The following is a 14,981-nucleotide window of genomic DNA, read 5'->3' on the forward strand; positions in this document are numbered from 1 at the left end:
TTATTTTATATTTGTTTTGTTCTTACCTGTACCATCCCACGATCAATAATGGTTTAACTATCTTACAGTATCTTCAGAGAATCGTCTGGTGCGCACGACTGTTGGAGGTGATGCTGTTCTACCATGTTGGGTTGAGCCCACTAATGACGAACTGGATACAGTAGAGTGGACCAGAACAGACCTACCACCAGACCAATATGTCTACTTCCAGAGGAAAGGGCGAGAATTTAATGACAATAAGAATTCTTTCTACGAGGGAAGAACATCCCTCTTCATGGACGAAGTGAAGAAAGGCAACATGTCCCTCAAACTCTACCCAGTGAAGTCATCTGATGAAGGAATCTACACATGCTACGTTATGCTACGTGAATTTGAGAAGAAAGTCACTGTTCAACTCATAGTTGGTGGTGAGACGATACATTTACTGATGAAATATGATAGATTAAAAAAAAACATTTGTCATAGAAGTAAAATAAAAAGAGTTCCTGTTGACTTTGTTGAAAAGGTTTTCTCGGACCAAGTTGTGTCCTCAAGCTTGATACTGTATGTCCTTAGATTGCCTGGTCATTGTTTAGTTTAGAAAATAGAAATCTGCCAGCACACTCTTCTTGCACATAACATAATGGGTAAACATCCAGTCTACTCTCGACACAGACATGCATGGATCTGCTTTGAGGCAGAGAAACTGGCTACAACTGAAATGCCATACTAACCATTGAATATGCCAAATTAGTATGTGAGAGTATATTGGTATGTGACATAATGTATATTTGTAAAATAAAATGAGGTTTCTTAATTGGACAATGCAACACAAATCCAGGTTTCAATTTACAATTCAGGCATTTAGGAGATGTTCATATCAATCAATTAAGCTTTCACCGCATTATAGTAAACGTTTGTTCATCAGTGTCTGTTTAATTCTGATATGTCTTGTTATTTCAGGTGAGCGTGTCCAAGACAGTCACAGTGGTTCTACAGCAGGTACTGTAACATTATGTTCCTGTTATTTCTCTTCTATATACATTCTACAAGGTCCAAGATGCTGTATTTAACCAGGCTATACTGTACTGTCAGAGCACCTTTAACCCATTTAAACCTGAGGACGATTCTACGAATGCCTTCTAAATCCTGACAGAAAAAGCCATGTTTCTATGTCAGTCGTTCTCAGACATGTTCATGTCAAGCACCCCCAAAAATTATATGTAATTGGCCGCCGACCCCCACCTGAATATATGTTGTTCCAGATTCATAATTTCCAAAAATTGATCAATAAGCTCACCCTAATCACAGTAAACATCATGTCTTCAGTCATTTTCAAGTTACTGTAGTCACTTCAGTTCAAGACTGGAGTAGATTGTGATGAAATCCTATGTATTGAATCGAGAATCATTTTAAATAGAAAATCATTTTGAATCTGGAAAAAAAATGCTTTTGAATTAAAAAAAAAAGTTTTTGGATTGAGAATCGAGTTAAATCGAAGGGCCCCAGACGGAGATCTCCACCAAGTTCAAGTGCACGGTCAGTTGCACAACAGTGACGCATCATCGAAAATGTTCCCTGCCTGTTTAGCGGACGAAAACGAAAATCTTAAAACGTTCATAACTCGCGATCTAAATCATCCCGTCTAATTATGAAAAAAAATCCTGTGTTAGACGGCGCTCCGCGGTCCAGTCGCTAGTCGTGATAGATTTATTCTTACCTCCCGTTGTTGTCGATCGACTCTAGAGTGGTGTGGCTATTGTTAGCTGCTACACAGACATTCACAACAACTTCCGGTCCCCCGGTAAAAGTGGTCCGGGCGCTATAAATGATGGGCACATTTTATTAATGGATTAAATAGGTCCGGGCCCGCAAGGTGTTAATATCAGAATACTGTTACAATGCCAAACCCGCTTTAATTACTTCATGATTAGTATGACTAGTACTTAACGACTATAGTATTAAAATGTTATTGTCTTTTCATAAAGTTAACATAACTATAACTACCGGTAAATGCATTTGAAATTCAATAAAAAGGTTACTTTTCAGGATTCCAATTAAAAAATGAGCTTTGTAGCGACGACAGTAATATATGGCCCTAGGGAGTGAGTGTGGAAATATAGTGGCCCTCTCCATCGTCAAAGTTGCCCACCCCTGAATTAACACATCAGAAAATGAAGGTGGTGTCCCCCATTCATGGGGGACACGGGGGTGAGTCTCCAATGAGGACTCGGGGATGAGTCTCCAATGAGTCACGGAGTTTGAATTTAAATAAGCTTACAGTATAGGCCTATAGTAGGGGGCAGGCCTGATCAAATTAATAACTAATATCTATTCTGAATATTGAATCAAGTTCAGAGCTCCTGGCGGTGAGTTTAAGTGTGATTTAGCACCAACATTAAGGACAAATCAAACAGCGAAAGTAGCCGATCTACATTGCACGCTCTCTGTGTGCGTTTAAAGTTAAATTCCCTTTTGAAATCAATAGTGAGACAGGTGTTAACCCATAGACAATTCTGCACCCCAGAGTGGATTGCTGTTTATGTGACCTCAGGAGAGCAGAATCATGAATGTACAAATAAGATAAGTCGTTTATGAATGTTTCCATTTCATACATACAGTACTGTACCGTAATCTTTCTTTATGTGTCAGCACTCGGCAGCGAAAACAGCTGCCATCAATGATGGTCTTATTTCCTATTTAAAAGATAAAGAAAAGATGGATAAAACGATACACTGATACCTTAACCCATTTAGACCCGAGTTAAAAACATTCACTTTGAAAGAATATATATTCAAAGATTTGTGCCACATTTTCGCGATTTTTCAAAAATAGCAGACCTACAAGCTCGTAGCGCGCCACTCGGTGGCGCGCTATGAGTTTGTAGATCTGCTATTTTTCAATAGCTAAATTATAACAATGTTTAAAACACGAAAAGGGCTATTTGTTAGATCTCCATTTTTCCCCTTTATTCTTCCGGAATCGATGTAACTATTTGGAAGTGTATCCACTATCCAGATTACTTTAAAATTGATATGATGTCATATCTGTCTGTCTGTCTGCCTGCCTGCCTCAGTAACTGTATATACTTGTGTATCATATCATTGAGTGGTACTATAAAGTCAATGAGAAAGAAAATGTATTTTTGAGTTGTGTAACAATAGTTGATCATGGAGCTGTAAGGAGGATGGATGACTGAAGCTCTGATCTTCATCTTTCACTTCTCTCTTCCCTCCTCTTCATCTGTCATTCTATCTCTCTAGAGCTTTCTCCAGTTGGAACGTTTCCCTGGTGGGGTGGTCTTATCATCGCCCTTGTCATCATCATGCTCATTGTCCTCCTGGTCCTGGTTCTTAAGGGTCGAAGCAATGCCAATGGACGCCGCAATCCAGCTGGATTTGCAATTCAAGGACAGGTACGGAATGTTTCATGTTGGAATTCAGGTCAACTTACCTCAGTGTCATTTACCTCAACCCTTCTTTTTTGCAAATGGTAGTTCTACACTTCTATACAATATCTCCTTTTGATTATTGACCCCCCCCCCCCCCCGCCATTGTCTCTATCTTCTGCCCAGGTCTGTGTGTACAAAGCTCATAGTCTGAAGGTCGATGATGGAACATCAACGACAGCGGTGGCCGAACGGATAGCGGTGCGGTCTAGATACCGGAAGGTATCTAGACCTTTTAACGTCCGACACGTTAAAATTACCACCGCTGAAATGCCCTTGAACAAGGCATCAACCACTACGATGAAATGTGTTCTATGAGCAGGGCCTGGCTGGAAACAAGTTCTTGAGCTTAGCCCAGATACCCTGGGTAAATATAGATTTCATTTCATTTCATTTCACTCCACTCATGTAGCCTCACCTTCCAGCTGCACTTCCTTCTCCTCTAAGGAGACATTCGATGTCTCCCTGTGGCCCAAACGAGTGGAAATGGACAATCTACAAGCTGTCTCTCGCATGCATGCACACACACGCGCATGCACAGTTTGCACACGCACGCATGCAAGGTCACTTGGAGCAACACCCTGTTAAGTCAACACTGACATTGTCTCCAACAGGCCGAAGGCATGGGGAGAGAGTATGTTTTGCACTCCGTCCAGTGTGTGTGTGTGTCCGTCCTTCCGTCCGTCTGTTACCAGCTAATCTCCGGCACCGTTAACCCGGTCGATGCCAAACTTTGCACACACACTCCCTGGATGCCAACGATGAACCTCTGCCCCACATTTTCCAGAACGGCCTGTTATAGCGCCACCATGAGGCAGCTTTTCACATTTTTTACCTAAAACTGCACTGATCTGCGTGAAACGTTGCATGCACACTCCCTAGAGGCCAAGGACAAACCTTTGACCTGCATTTTCCGCATCTGCCTTTTATAGCGCCACCAGGAGGCCGACTTTTGTAAAACACATTTTTTGATATTACTCCTCCAGATTCTGTCCAAAAATCTCACAAATCGTTACACAGTATCTCTATGGTCATGTGCTCAAGTCGGATCTGTCCGAGATTTCATATTCCATCCTAATTGGCTATAATTGGCTTCAAATCATGAACGCAGCATGCAATTTATGTGAAATCTTTCGCACATTTTCTTACTAGGCTGAGGAATATATCCCACCCTTTTCACATTGGCCTGTTATAGCGCCACCAACAGGTTGATTTTTGCAAAACACATTTTTGGAACAAAATGCCTCAAATCATCCAATTGCCATCAAAGGCGTATGAAGAAATGCACCCTTTTCACATTGGCCTATTATAGCGCCACCAGGAGGCCACAACCCGACCTGCCCTGGTGGAGACCTGTGCCCCGAGGGGCACTTTTTCTAGTTAGTTGTTCTGTTCTGCCGTAAGTTGCCTGAGATATATTTTGTTTTGGTTTGTTGCCCAGTGATTTAAGTTAAAAGCTAAAAGCCTTAGTTCATTCATATATATATAAATTGTTATTCTTATTAAGTCTGTAAATCATTATTTAAAAGGTGAAGCCCGGTTCCTACTCCACCATGTAGGGGTGCCAGGTATTTTTCCTTTCTCCTGATTTATTGTAATTTTGGTTAGGTTAGTTAGGGATTTAGAATTGTATTTTTGTTTAACTCTGTTAGGGCCTTAGTTAGGGGTAAACTTTTGATTTCTAGTTAGAGCCGTTTTCTTAGCATAGAACCTGCACCTTGAAGCCAATACTACACAGTTGTGAACCAAAGAACAAGAAAATGTAAACTTTGTCTCTGTTAATGGAAAAAAAGAGCTACAACAATAAACTAAAGTTCTTTTTCAACCCTGTCTCCTCTTGCATTATGTTATGTTCCTTCACCCTAGACGAAGGTGCGTAACAACCCTGTTGAGTCAACACTGACATTGTCTCCAACAGGCCGAAGGCATGGGGAGAGAGTATGTTTTGCACTCCATCCAGTGTGTGAGTGTGTCCGTCCGTACGTCTGTCTGTTACCAGCTAATCTCCGGCACCGTTAACCCGGTCAATGACAAATTTTGCACACACACTCCCTGGATGCCAACGATAAACCTCTGCCCCAAATTGTCCAGAACAGCCTGTTATAGCGCCACCAGGAGGTGGACTTTTGAAAAACATTTTTTTTTCCATATTACTCCTCCAGATTCTGTCCAAAAACCCCGCAAATAGTTACACACTATCTCCATAGTCATGTGTTCAAGACGGATCTGTCTCATATTTCATATTCCATCCTAATTCCTAATTGGCTAACATTGGCTTTCAAAGTTGGCAGGATTGGCCCGTTTTGAACAAAAAGCCTCAAATCTTGAACGCAGCGTGCAATTTACGTGAAATCTTTCACAGACTTTTTTACTAGGCTGAGGAATATATCCCACCCTTTTCACATTGGCCTATTATAGCACCACCAGGAGGCCACAACCTGACCTGCCCTGGTGGAGACCTGTGCCCCGAGGGGCACTTTATCTAGTTTGTAATTTTGGGTTCATATAATCAGATATGCAGTTAATGGTGGAGCTGAGGAGGCTAGTGTGGGCTTGTTTTCTTCCTTCATCTGCATACTGAATGGGGGACATGTTACTGTGTGTATAGGACAAGACATAATCTGGCAATGTTCACTGTCTTTGATACTTTGTTAATGCACTTTAAAATCACCTTAATTGTTGAAATGTTCCTTATCGTTTGCACGTTTCAGAAGTGGGTTGTGCACATCCAGTTGGTCTCTAGTGCTGGACACAGAGTAACAGCACTAAAGAATATAGGTCTGCACAACAACGTTGTGTACTTCTCGTAATTTTCATCAACTCACCTAGCAATTCACCGGGTGACAGGAGAGCTGTCCTGAAACAGGCATTGAATGTTTTGTTTTTATGTTGGATAAGCCAGATATGCAGGCGACATATACATTCTCAACTATAGGGCGCCAAAATGGTAAGGTCAAGTACCGTAGTTATTTTAGTTAGTTATTTTATTTGTATTGTTTCAAAGTACATTATGGAAAGTAAATTGGAGTCCTGTAAAGGTGCGTTCACACCTGAAGATATATTTGTTTCCAGTCGCTTCAGTCACTTCACTTTGGTCGCGCAGGTTAGCAGTGATTAAAAAAAGACCCTTCGCTCTCGTCGCGCCGAATGGCTGTATACACCATAATTGAACTTTAGCAGTGTAACCAAATGGACCCGCTCACAAGACTGCTCATTTCAATATATAACACATAGTATCATTTATGAGTAGCAACATTTGTTCAAGGGTTTGTAATTGTATATTAGGCCTATTGTTACAGCTGACCACATGACCATAATGTTGCATTTAATTTTATAGAATAAATTGTAATTATGTATTTTCATGTATTTAATCTTGTTGAACGTATTTGTAATTATGTATTTATGTACTTTTTGTATGTATTTTATATGGACCCCAGGAAGATTAGCTGTCGCCCCGGCGTCAGCTAATGGGGATCCATTCAATAAACAAACATGCCCCAACATTGTATTTACCGATAACTCAAATCGATACCGATATGACCAAATAAGGGCCAATCTGATATAATATCAGGACATCTCTAGTGTAACCACACATTCTCCTCATGCTCACAAGATTAAATCTACTTTCAAAAAGCATAGGCATATTTTAACGTCTGACCCAGAATTGGCACCTTTATTCAAAGACCCCCCCGGCCACCCCCTTATTCTCATTCAGAAGGGGAAAAATCACACCCGTGTGAAGTGAGGGCCACTCTTATCTTCATACATCATCATACATCACATTCCTTGCTCAATCAATCAAATCATCACAAATGTCATTCCGGCCAATCGCAATTTCACTTTTCTGTGTGTGCTCACTTTTGTCTTCAATGTTTGTGTTTACACAGACACCAAAAGCTGGACATATAGGCTAGCACCCCTCAAGAAACTTGAGAGATTGCGCATGCTGACTTATCGTATCGTAGCGCCTCCGCTCCTCCCATTCGACATTCCCAGCTGAAAGGAAACACTCCAGCCTGTAGGAGTGCATTGACAACGGCCAGGTGTGCTCCTCTAGTCTAGACCAGGGGTGTCCAAACATTTTTCAAAGGGTACCAAGGGCCAACTGCACCTCCTGTCATACTGATTATAACAAAGTCACATACAAATGCATCACATTATTATAACCATTTTATTTAACTACAGTGCCATATCAATTAGACTTGTACGTGCATGCGTGCGTGTGTGCAGTGACATAATATGTGGATAACAGACGCTATATTAATACAATTACAAACGGTCACAAGATGTGGAAATTCACAGAAAAGGCATTGCACCTGTTGCTACATAATAAACAACAATGCAACATGTCCAATCAGGTGAAAGTCTCATGCATACATTTGAAATGTAATACATCAAGTACTATGAAAACATCAAGTTGGCAAACATCACACAAAAATGAACCAGTCGATGTCAACTAGATCTAGACAATGAGAAACTATAGCCATGAACAGCAGGTGATATAAAAACAACTCGCTAGTATCACACCACCATTAGGCTAATGCCATCATCAAGTGTGAGTAAGAGGTGTCTTCTATCTACTTGTGATTCTGTGGTCTATGTGACTCTGTCCCAGGGCTGTGCAGAGAGCACTGAGAGGGCAGAGGCCCAAACTAAAAAAAAAGACAATGTAAACATTAAAATATATAATATTGATAACAGCTATTTTTACAGCCTGGCATTTGTTTTTTTGGGGGGTAAAGGGGCACTTAGTCAAAAGAGCAGGTGCCTAAGCCCCAAAAGATGGGGGGAATTGTCTAATTGAGACATGCAAATAAAATACACTCAGCATTACCTCCACTTCCATTATCAAAGAGTTTCATCTTATGTTGATTCTTTGATGTTTCTTACATTTGCATAAAGTGCATCAGCTGCACGTTGAGGTCTTGATGAGTATGTGACTGAAACATGAGTTGAAAGATGATTAGAAGCTTTGCAGAATGTGGGCCAACAGTTTGATGAATGTGTTGGTGTTTTTATCTCTCAATTGGTTGTGCCAGAGTTGTGTTGTTCATTGAGTTCAATTCTCATTCCAGCTTAATAAATCACATATACAGTGATTATCTGTTTACTGGCACATGTCCCCAATATATGAAAAACTCTGTATGAATGAATAACATGATCATATATTTAAACAGTATACTGTACCCTTTGGAACGTGATGAGATCGATCCAGTACTCCATAGACGCTCGTGTTGCCTAAGTGGACAAATTGTTTATTTTTAATTTTATTTCAAACATTACGGTGATGGACTTATTGCACTTATTGCCAGCTAATGTTAGAAATTAAACTATTTTAATTTTAAAATTCTTTGTTCTTAATAAGCAACATGATTGGTTCAAAGACTGACCGTGTCGCAGTGGGCAGTACATGTCATCAGAAGACCCACTTTGATTGGTCTGCTGGTGTCCAGCTGAGCCCTGATTGGTTCCCTGAGGCTGAATGGGTCTGTAAGGGGGGGGGAAAAAAAAAAATATATATATATATATATATATATATATATGCACGCACGCACACACGTGCACGCCACACACACACACACACACACACACACACACACACACACAGAGTATGGAATCTAAAGCCATGTTCGATATACAAAGATCAATACTTTACTTACTTGACACAACATGGATCTGTTAAGAAAAGAAGAAGAAGAAAGTAGTATGTATTCAGTAAGTACATCTTTAATGCTTCACAGTGCTCACAGCCGAACGGCTTAAAGATCACAGATATTTAAGCAGGAGCCTGACCATTTAGGGTTTTAAAAGCAAGCAGCAATATCTTAAAATCTATTCTGAAACCCAGGGCTGCTAGGACTGGTGTAATGTGCTCACTTCTGTTTTTGTGAGTCAGGAGCCTGGCAGCTGCATGCGTTCTGTATCAGTTGTAGTCCTTGAATATTTTGCTTACTGACACCCAAATAATGTGGTGCATAATTCCTCTGTCAACTCAGTGGCCTTGTGCTGAGCTCTGAGCCTGGGATGTCGGGGTTCTATCCAAAGACACTGAGAAATGGGACCCAGAGTGCCTCCCTGCTTGGCACTCAGCATCAAGGGTTGGATTGGGGGGTCCCTGCGACATACTAGCGTCATGTCCAGGGGGTGCACTTGTACATCAAGCTGCCTCACGCTACAGAAACAGGAGATAGGCTCCTGCCCCTATGGGTCTCATGGCTCGGCAAGGCTTACTTATTTCATAATTCCTGCAAGCTGAAAGCATGTGGACATTTCTGCTAACTTGGGCATCAAGGTTGCAAAGAGATGGCACATACTGAATTGTCTAAGTTGTCCATTTCAGATGGTTACTGTAGCACCACTATTAGGCCTATTGGCCCACAATGCTAGTTTGGCATCAGGCGCTATAAATAAAAAGCTTGCGACACAGCCCTGGGAAGGCAAATCGGCCTGGCGGGGATCTGAGGAGTGCACCTTTCTAGTTGAGAAATAAACTGTTTCGCGTTGGGGTCTAATAATCACCATGTCAGGGTTTATTTCTCAATAATGACCTGCTCCCCATTGATTATTATCAATAATGACCTGCTCCCCATTGATTATTATCAATAATGACCTGCTCCCCATTGATTATTCCTTGTGTATGGGAAGCCTTTACTGCTTCTCTAAATGGCTGCCTGGACATTAATGACATACCTTTGCACTTCTTCCAGAGACACAGGCCCAGAATCAGCAGAAAGATGGAGATTCCAACTGATATCAGAGCGTAGAAATATGGAGGCAGAGAGGAAGAGGGAGGGGGAGACTGAGAGGGAGGGAGAGACTGAGAGGGAGGGAGAGAGGGGGAGGGTTGTTGGTCGCTGTCTTTGGAGGCCGGGAAATCTGAAGCAGCATGAAAACACACATTTCAAGAGCTGTGAACCATGAATGTCAATAATTTTAATTTATGCTAAAATTAGGGAGGATGCATCATTGAAAATCACACATACATAATACTGGTATACACGCACAGCGTCGCACACACACACACACACACACACACACACACACACACACACACACACACACACACGCACACACACGGATAGAATACGTGATACAACAATCTCACCTGTCACATCCATCCAGCTCCGTGGTGACTCTCCACGGCCAGAGATGTGACACTTGTAGAATCCTCCAGCAGACTTGTAAACACTGTGGATGGTCATCTGTCCTGTAGACTCAGTGCCAATGAGGGATCCGTCTTTATAGAAATCAGCTGGACGGTCAGAGGGCGGTTTAGCAGTAGTCTCGTTTCTGTACCAGCAGCGCAGAGTGACATCACTTCCTTCCATCACAGGAAGTACAGGCATCCCCAGGATCACAGCTCCAGCTGAACAATGATAAATAACATCAGAATAGAAGAACATTAGACTGAGGTTACATCACTCTGAACAACACTATCATGATGAGGTTTTGATATATTTTCACAATCACATCATCAACAGACAAGTACACTGAACAAAGTTGTTGATTTGCTGAACGTACCAGCCACAGTTATATTCACAGTGTTACTGTTACTCTTTCCCTTTGAAGATTCACACCAGTAAACTCCACTGTCAAAAGCTTGCATGGACCTGACAAGACATCCTGTGTTGTTCATCCTCCCCCAGCGACCATCACTACACTCTGAGGTGATGTTGTTTCTGATCCTCCTCTTCAGTCTCCACACAGTAGAGTCAGACAGTCCGTCCCCACAGCTCAGAAAGACAGACTCATATTTAAAGAACTGAGATCTGTCAGGACTGAGTCTGAGAGAGGCTGTGGACATGGAACTGACCACTAGAGAGAGAGAGAGAGAGAGAGAGAGAGAGAGAGAGAGAGAGAGAGAGAGAGATAATTCCATCTCAAATTTAAGTAATACAAAAGTAAAATAATACAAGTAAAGGCTTATACTCCAGATAAGGTGGCTCACCCCAAACGCATCTCTCTGTTTTCCTCTATACAGGTTTAATGTTTGTTTTTAGTTCAATGTTTGTTTTAAAAACGCCATTGACAATGAAGGGAACATTTACATAGTGTGCCTCATCACGTCATATTGTCTCTTTATTGTTAATGGCATTTAATGTTTTAACCCTGTAACACCCAGCGTTGCAATAATACAACATATTTTAATTAATGAATTAATTCTTTTTAAAAAATGTTTCATCATTGATGTTCATTGCAATGCCATTGCAATGCCATTGGTCATGATATTTGCATATAAATACCCCCCCACAGAGGCTGAAATTTACACAAATTAAAAATCTCTGGACTGGACAATTTTGATTTTGTTTTAACCTATGACCTTTATTTATCATCGACCTGATCATCGTGTCGGGGTCTACTGAAGGTGACCCATAAGGCCAAATTGCTAACCAAAGGACCTAACCCTAACCCTTTGTGGTAAAGGCCCCCGATGCTCTGGAATAGCCTACCAGAGGACCTGAGGCTAACTGAGTCTTTAACACGTTTTAAATCCCTCCTGAAGACCCATTTTTTATAGAATGGCCTTTGTATCTCCTTGATTTATATCTGTGTTTGTAACTTATCTTGCATTTTCTATACTGTTATTTCATTATTGCATGATTGATGTATTCTGTTGTTATTGCTGTGTTGATTGTTCAAGCACTTCGTAACTGTGTTTAAAAAAGTGCTATATAAATAAAGTATTATTATTATTATTATTATTATAGATTAGAGTAGTGAGGTATCTTGAAAATGGATACACACACATAACATTAAATTCACAAGTATTATAATCGTACAGTGTGTTTGTTTGTACTCACGGACTAGGAGGTAGAGTGATGTTAACTCCATCCTGCGTCACTGACTGACACACTGTTATGACAGAGAGAGTCACTGAGTGACATTCTCCTCCTACTGCTGTGGTGGTGAAGAGGAGGCTGCACTGAAGGAAGTGACAAGACGGTGTATCTACTGCTGTGGTGGTGAAGAGGAGGCTGCACCGAAGGAAGTGACAAGACAGTGTACCGTATATGTACTGGTATTGTGGTCAGGAGAGGACGCTACATCAGGACATTATTTCTCTTTCACATTGTTAAAATGATCATTAGACCCTGCAGAGCAATAACCCTCTATCTCCCAGACTCCCTCCCCAGGCAGAGTTCAGAGTTGCAATGAATGTAGAATTATGTGCAGGGTGTAATTTACATACACATGTGAGGGACTTTTTAAAATAGTTTATTTTTAAACCAAAAGAATATTCTCACTCACACCTACACTGCCAGTGTGCCAAACAAAGGTGTCAAAGGTTGCCTATACCCCTGTGCGACAGTGAAGGAAGTGGTGGATCGGTGAGCAGGTTTCATGAAGAAGTGTGGGCTTATTTAGGGCATTGTGGGGAATATAATACTGTACCATAAATAGTGTACTACAGTAAATACATTTAATATTGTTTAAGAAAAAGGTGAATAGAGCGTCGCAGTCCCGCCTCCTACCCGGGACCAGGAAATGAAATCCAATGCATTATTCTCATAGACATTTCGTAAAGTATTTATTTAAAGACGGTTACGCCGCGGACAAAGCCAACTCGAGTCGTGACAACTCATGACAACACAAACAATATTTTGGACCAAACAAATAATTAGAAAGAAGAAAAACAACAAAAAAAGTGTTGTAACCTGCCGTTTTTTTCTTCTTTCTAATTATTTGTTTGGTCCAAAATATTGTTTGTGTTGTCATGAGTTGTCACGACTCGAGTTGGCTTTGTCCGCGGCGTAACCGTCTTTAAATAAATACTTTACGAAATGTCTATGAGAATAATGCATTGGATTTCATTTCCTGGTCCCGGGTAGGAGGCGGGACTGCGACGCTCTATAGGGGGGACTGAACTCTGGTGAACCAGGTTAAAACTCAACTGAGCTATTATTTGAAATGTTTGCATAGGTTCTCCTCCTTTCTGGCTACCAAATGCGGAAGTGGGGGTTCTGAAACGAACAACAAAGGCCTGTTCTAAGGACCGACATTGGATTCATGAAATGTGTGTAGCCTACAGCCTTTAACGAAGACCACTCGTTCGTATATTGGATGCACGTTCACATGTGAATCGTTGCATAGAAAGATCAACACCCTATTTAACACCATGATAAGCAAGCATGGCACCGAAGGCTTGTGTGCTACAATTTAGGCATTTAGCAGACGCTCTTAATCCAGAGCGACTTACAATAAGCAAAAACAAAGAGCATGGCAATGCATCACATACATAAAAAGTAGTTATCATGAAACATGCGTAAGTTAAGAACGTAGCAGTGGAATATCTATATAATGAAGCTATACATACTATACTATACATATATACTATAAAGTGCTATGACTACATAAAATGCAATTCTAGTGCTGTCTATGTAACTTGCTATAGGTCTGTAAAAAATGCTATCTACATACACTTGCTATAAGTCTGTATAAAATGCTATCTAAGTCTACATACAGTTCTAACTAAGGGGTAAGTGCTACTAGTGCTAAAAGTTGACTGCAAAAGAATGCTGCTATTTATTTCAGAAAAGCTTTATACCCTGTATAACATGTATAACAATGCAATGTGGCATAGCTCTGTTTACAAAATGCTGTACCCTCCAACTGTATATTTCCCCATTTTCAACAGTTTTGATTGTATTTTGACACTTAATTGCTTTGGCAATGTAAACGTATGTTTTCTCATGCCAATAAAGCTCATTTGAAAGTTTGAATTGAATTGTGTGCAAGAGAAGCCCACTCTATAGTGTCACTCATCAAAGATAACAATCTACAAGCTGACAATTCTTTGCATCACGACACCTGGTCAGCAGCGATAGATTAACTCAGGGAGGCCCCTAATTATCTTTTAGGGCCTCTCCACCCAACCAACACCATGCTACTCAGATAGGCATGTGAATCTCGTCTCATCTCACGATTAGATACGCATCTCGATGCACTGCCAGCGATACGATACTTTAGAGATACATGGAATCTCCTGGCGATACGGTGCGATACGATTCACCCCTCTTCCGATACGATGTGATTTAATGGCGATTCAATTCTGGACATTGCGATACGATGCGATACGGTGCGATACGATGCGATTTGATGGCGATTCAACACAATATAAAGGATTTATATTAAAGCTGTTAATTTCCCAAAACATGTACAAAAAATGCATTACATTTAAATTAAAGAAATGTATTGTTTTAATCAGTGGCGTGCACAGACATTTAGAGGGGCAGGTGCTCAAGTGGAAAAAAGGGCACTTTGTGCAGCGCGTGGAACCGGCCGGTTGCCTTAATAGTGTGAGCTTTATAGATTGTGGGGCCTAAATAATATATTAGAAGCTTTTTATCAAGAATTGATCAATGTCACCATGGTCCACATACTGTACACTACAGTGTAACTGTACAAAATAAGAAAAAAAAGTAAAAAGGGCACATTGCCAAAAGGGCAGGGGGTGCTAGAGCACCCCCTAGTGTCTATCTGTGCACGCCACTGGTTTTAATGTAGGTTAGTATTATAGCTTTGCATCTCAAACAACCCAACTTATAGAATTCTG

General features: G+C 40.9%; 1 protein-coding gene across 2 annotated transcripts in view; it reads left to right on the forward strand.

Annotated features, from left to right (window-relative positions):
- The window catches only part of LOC306922723 (uncharacterized protein), an 88,386-nt gene that overhangs the window by 19,337 nt on the left and 54,068 nt on the right, over positions 1 to 14,981 (forward strand). Inside the window, exons 9-12 of one of the 2 annotated variants that reach the window (XM_079500528.1) lie at positions 69 to 407; positions 943 to 981; positions 3,243 to 3,394; positions 3,554 to 5,252. In XM_079500528.1, the coding sequence (XP_079356654.1) occupies positions 69 to 407; positions 943 to 981; positions 3,243 to 3,394; positions 3,554 to 3,745 (722 nt within the window). In that variant the 3' untranslated portion in view covers positions 3,746 to 5,252. Of the gene's footprint in view, positions 1 to 68; positions 408 to 942; positions 982 to 3,242; positions 3,395 to 3,553; positions 5,253 to 14,981 lie in introns of those variants that run through there. The other variant, XM_079500527.1, reaches the window with a different exon arrangement.

This window comes from Electrona antarctica, assembly GCF_951216825.1.
Source record: "Electrona antarctica genome assembly, chromosome: 5".
In the NCBI taxonomy this organism is placed as follows: Eukaryota; Metazoa; Chordata; class Actinopteri; order Myctophiformes; family Myctophidae; genus Electrona; species Electrona antarctica.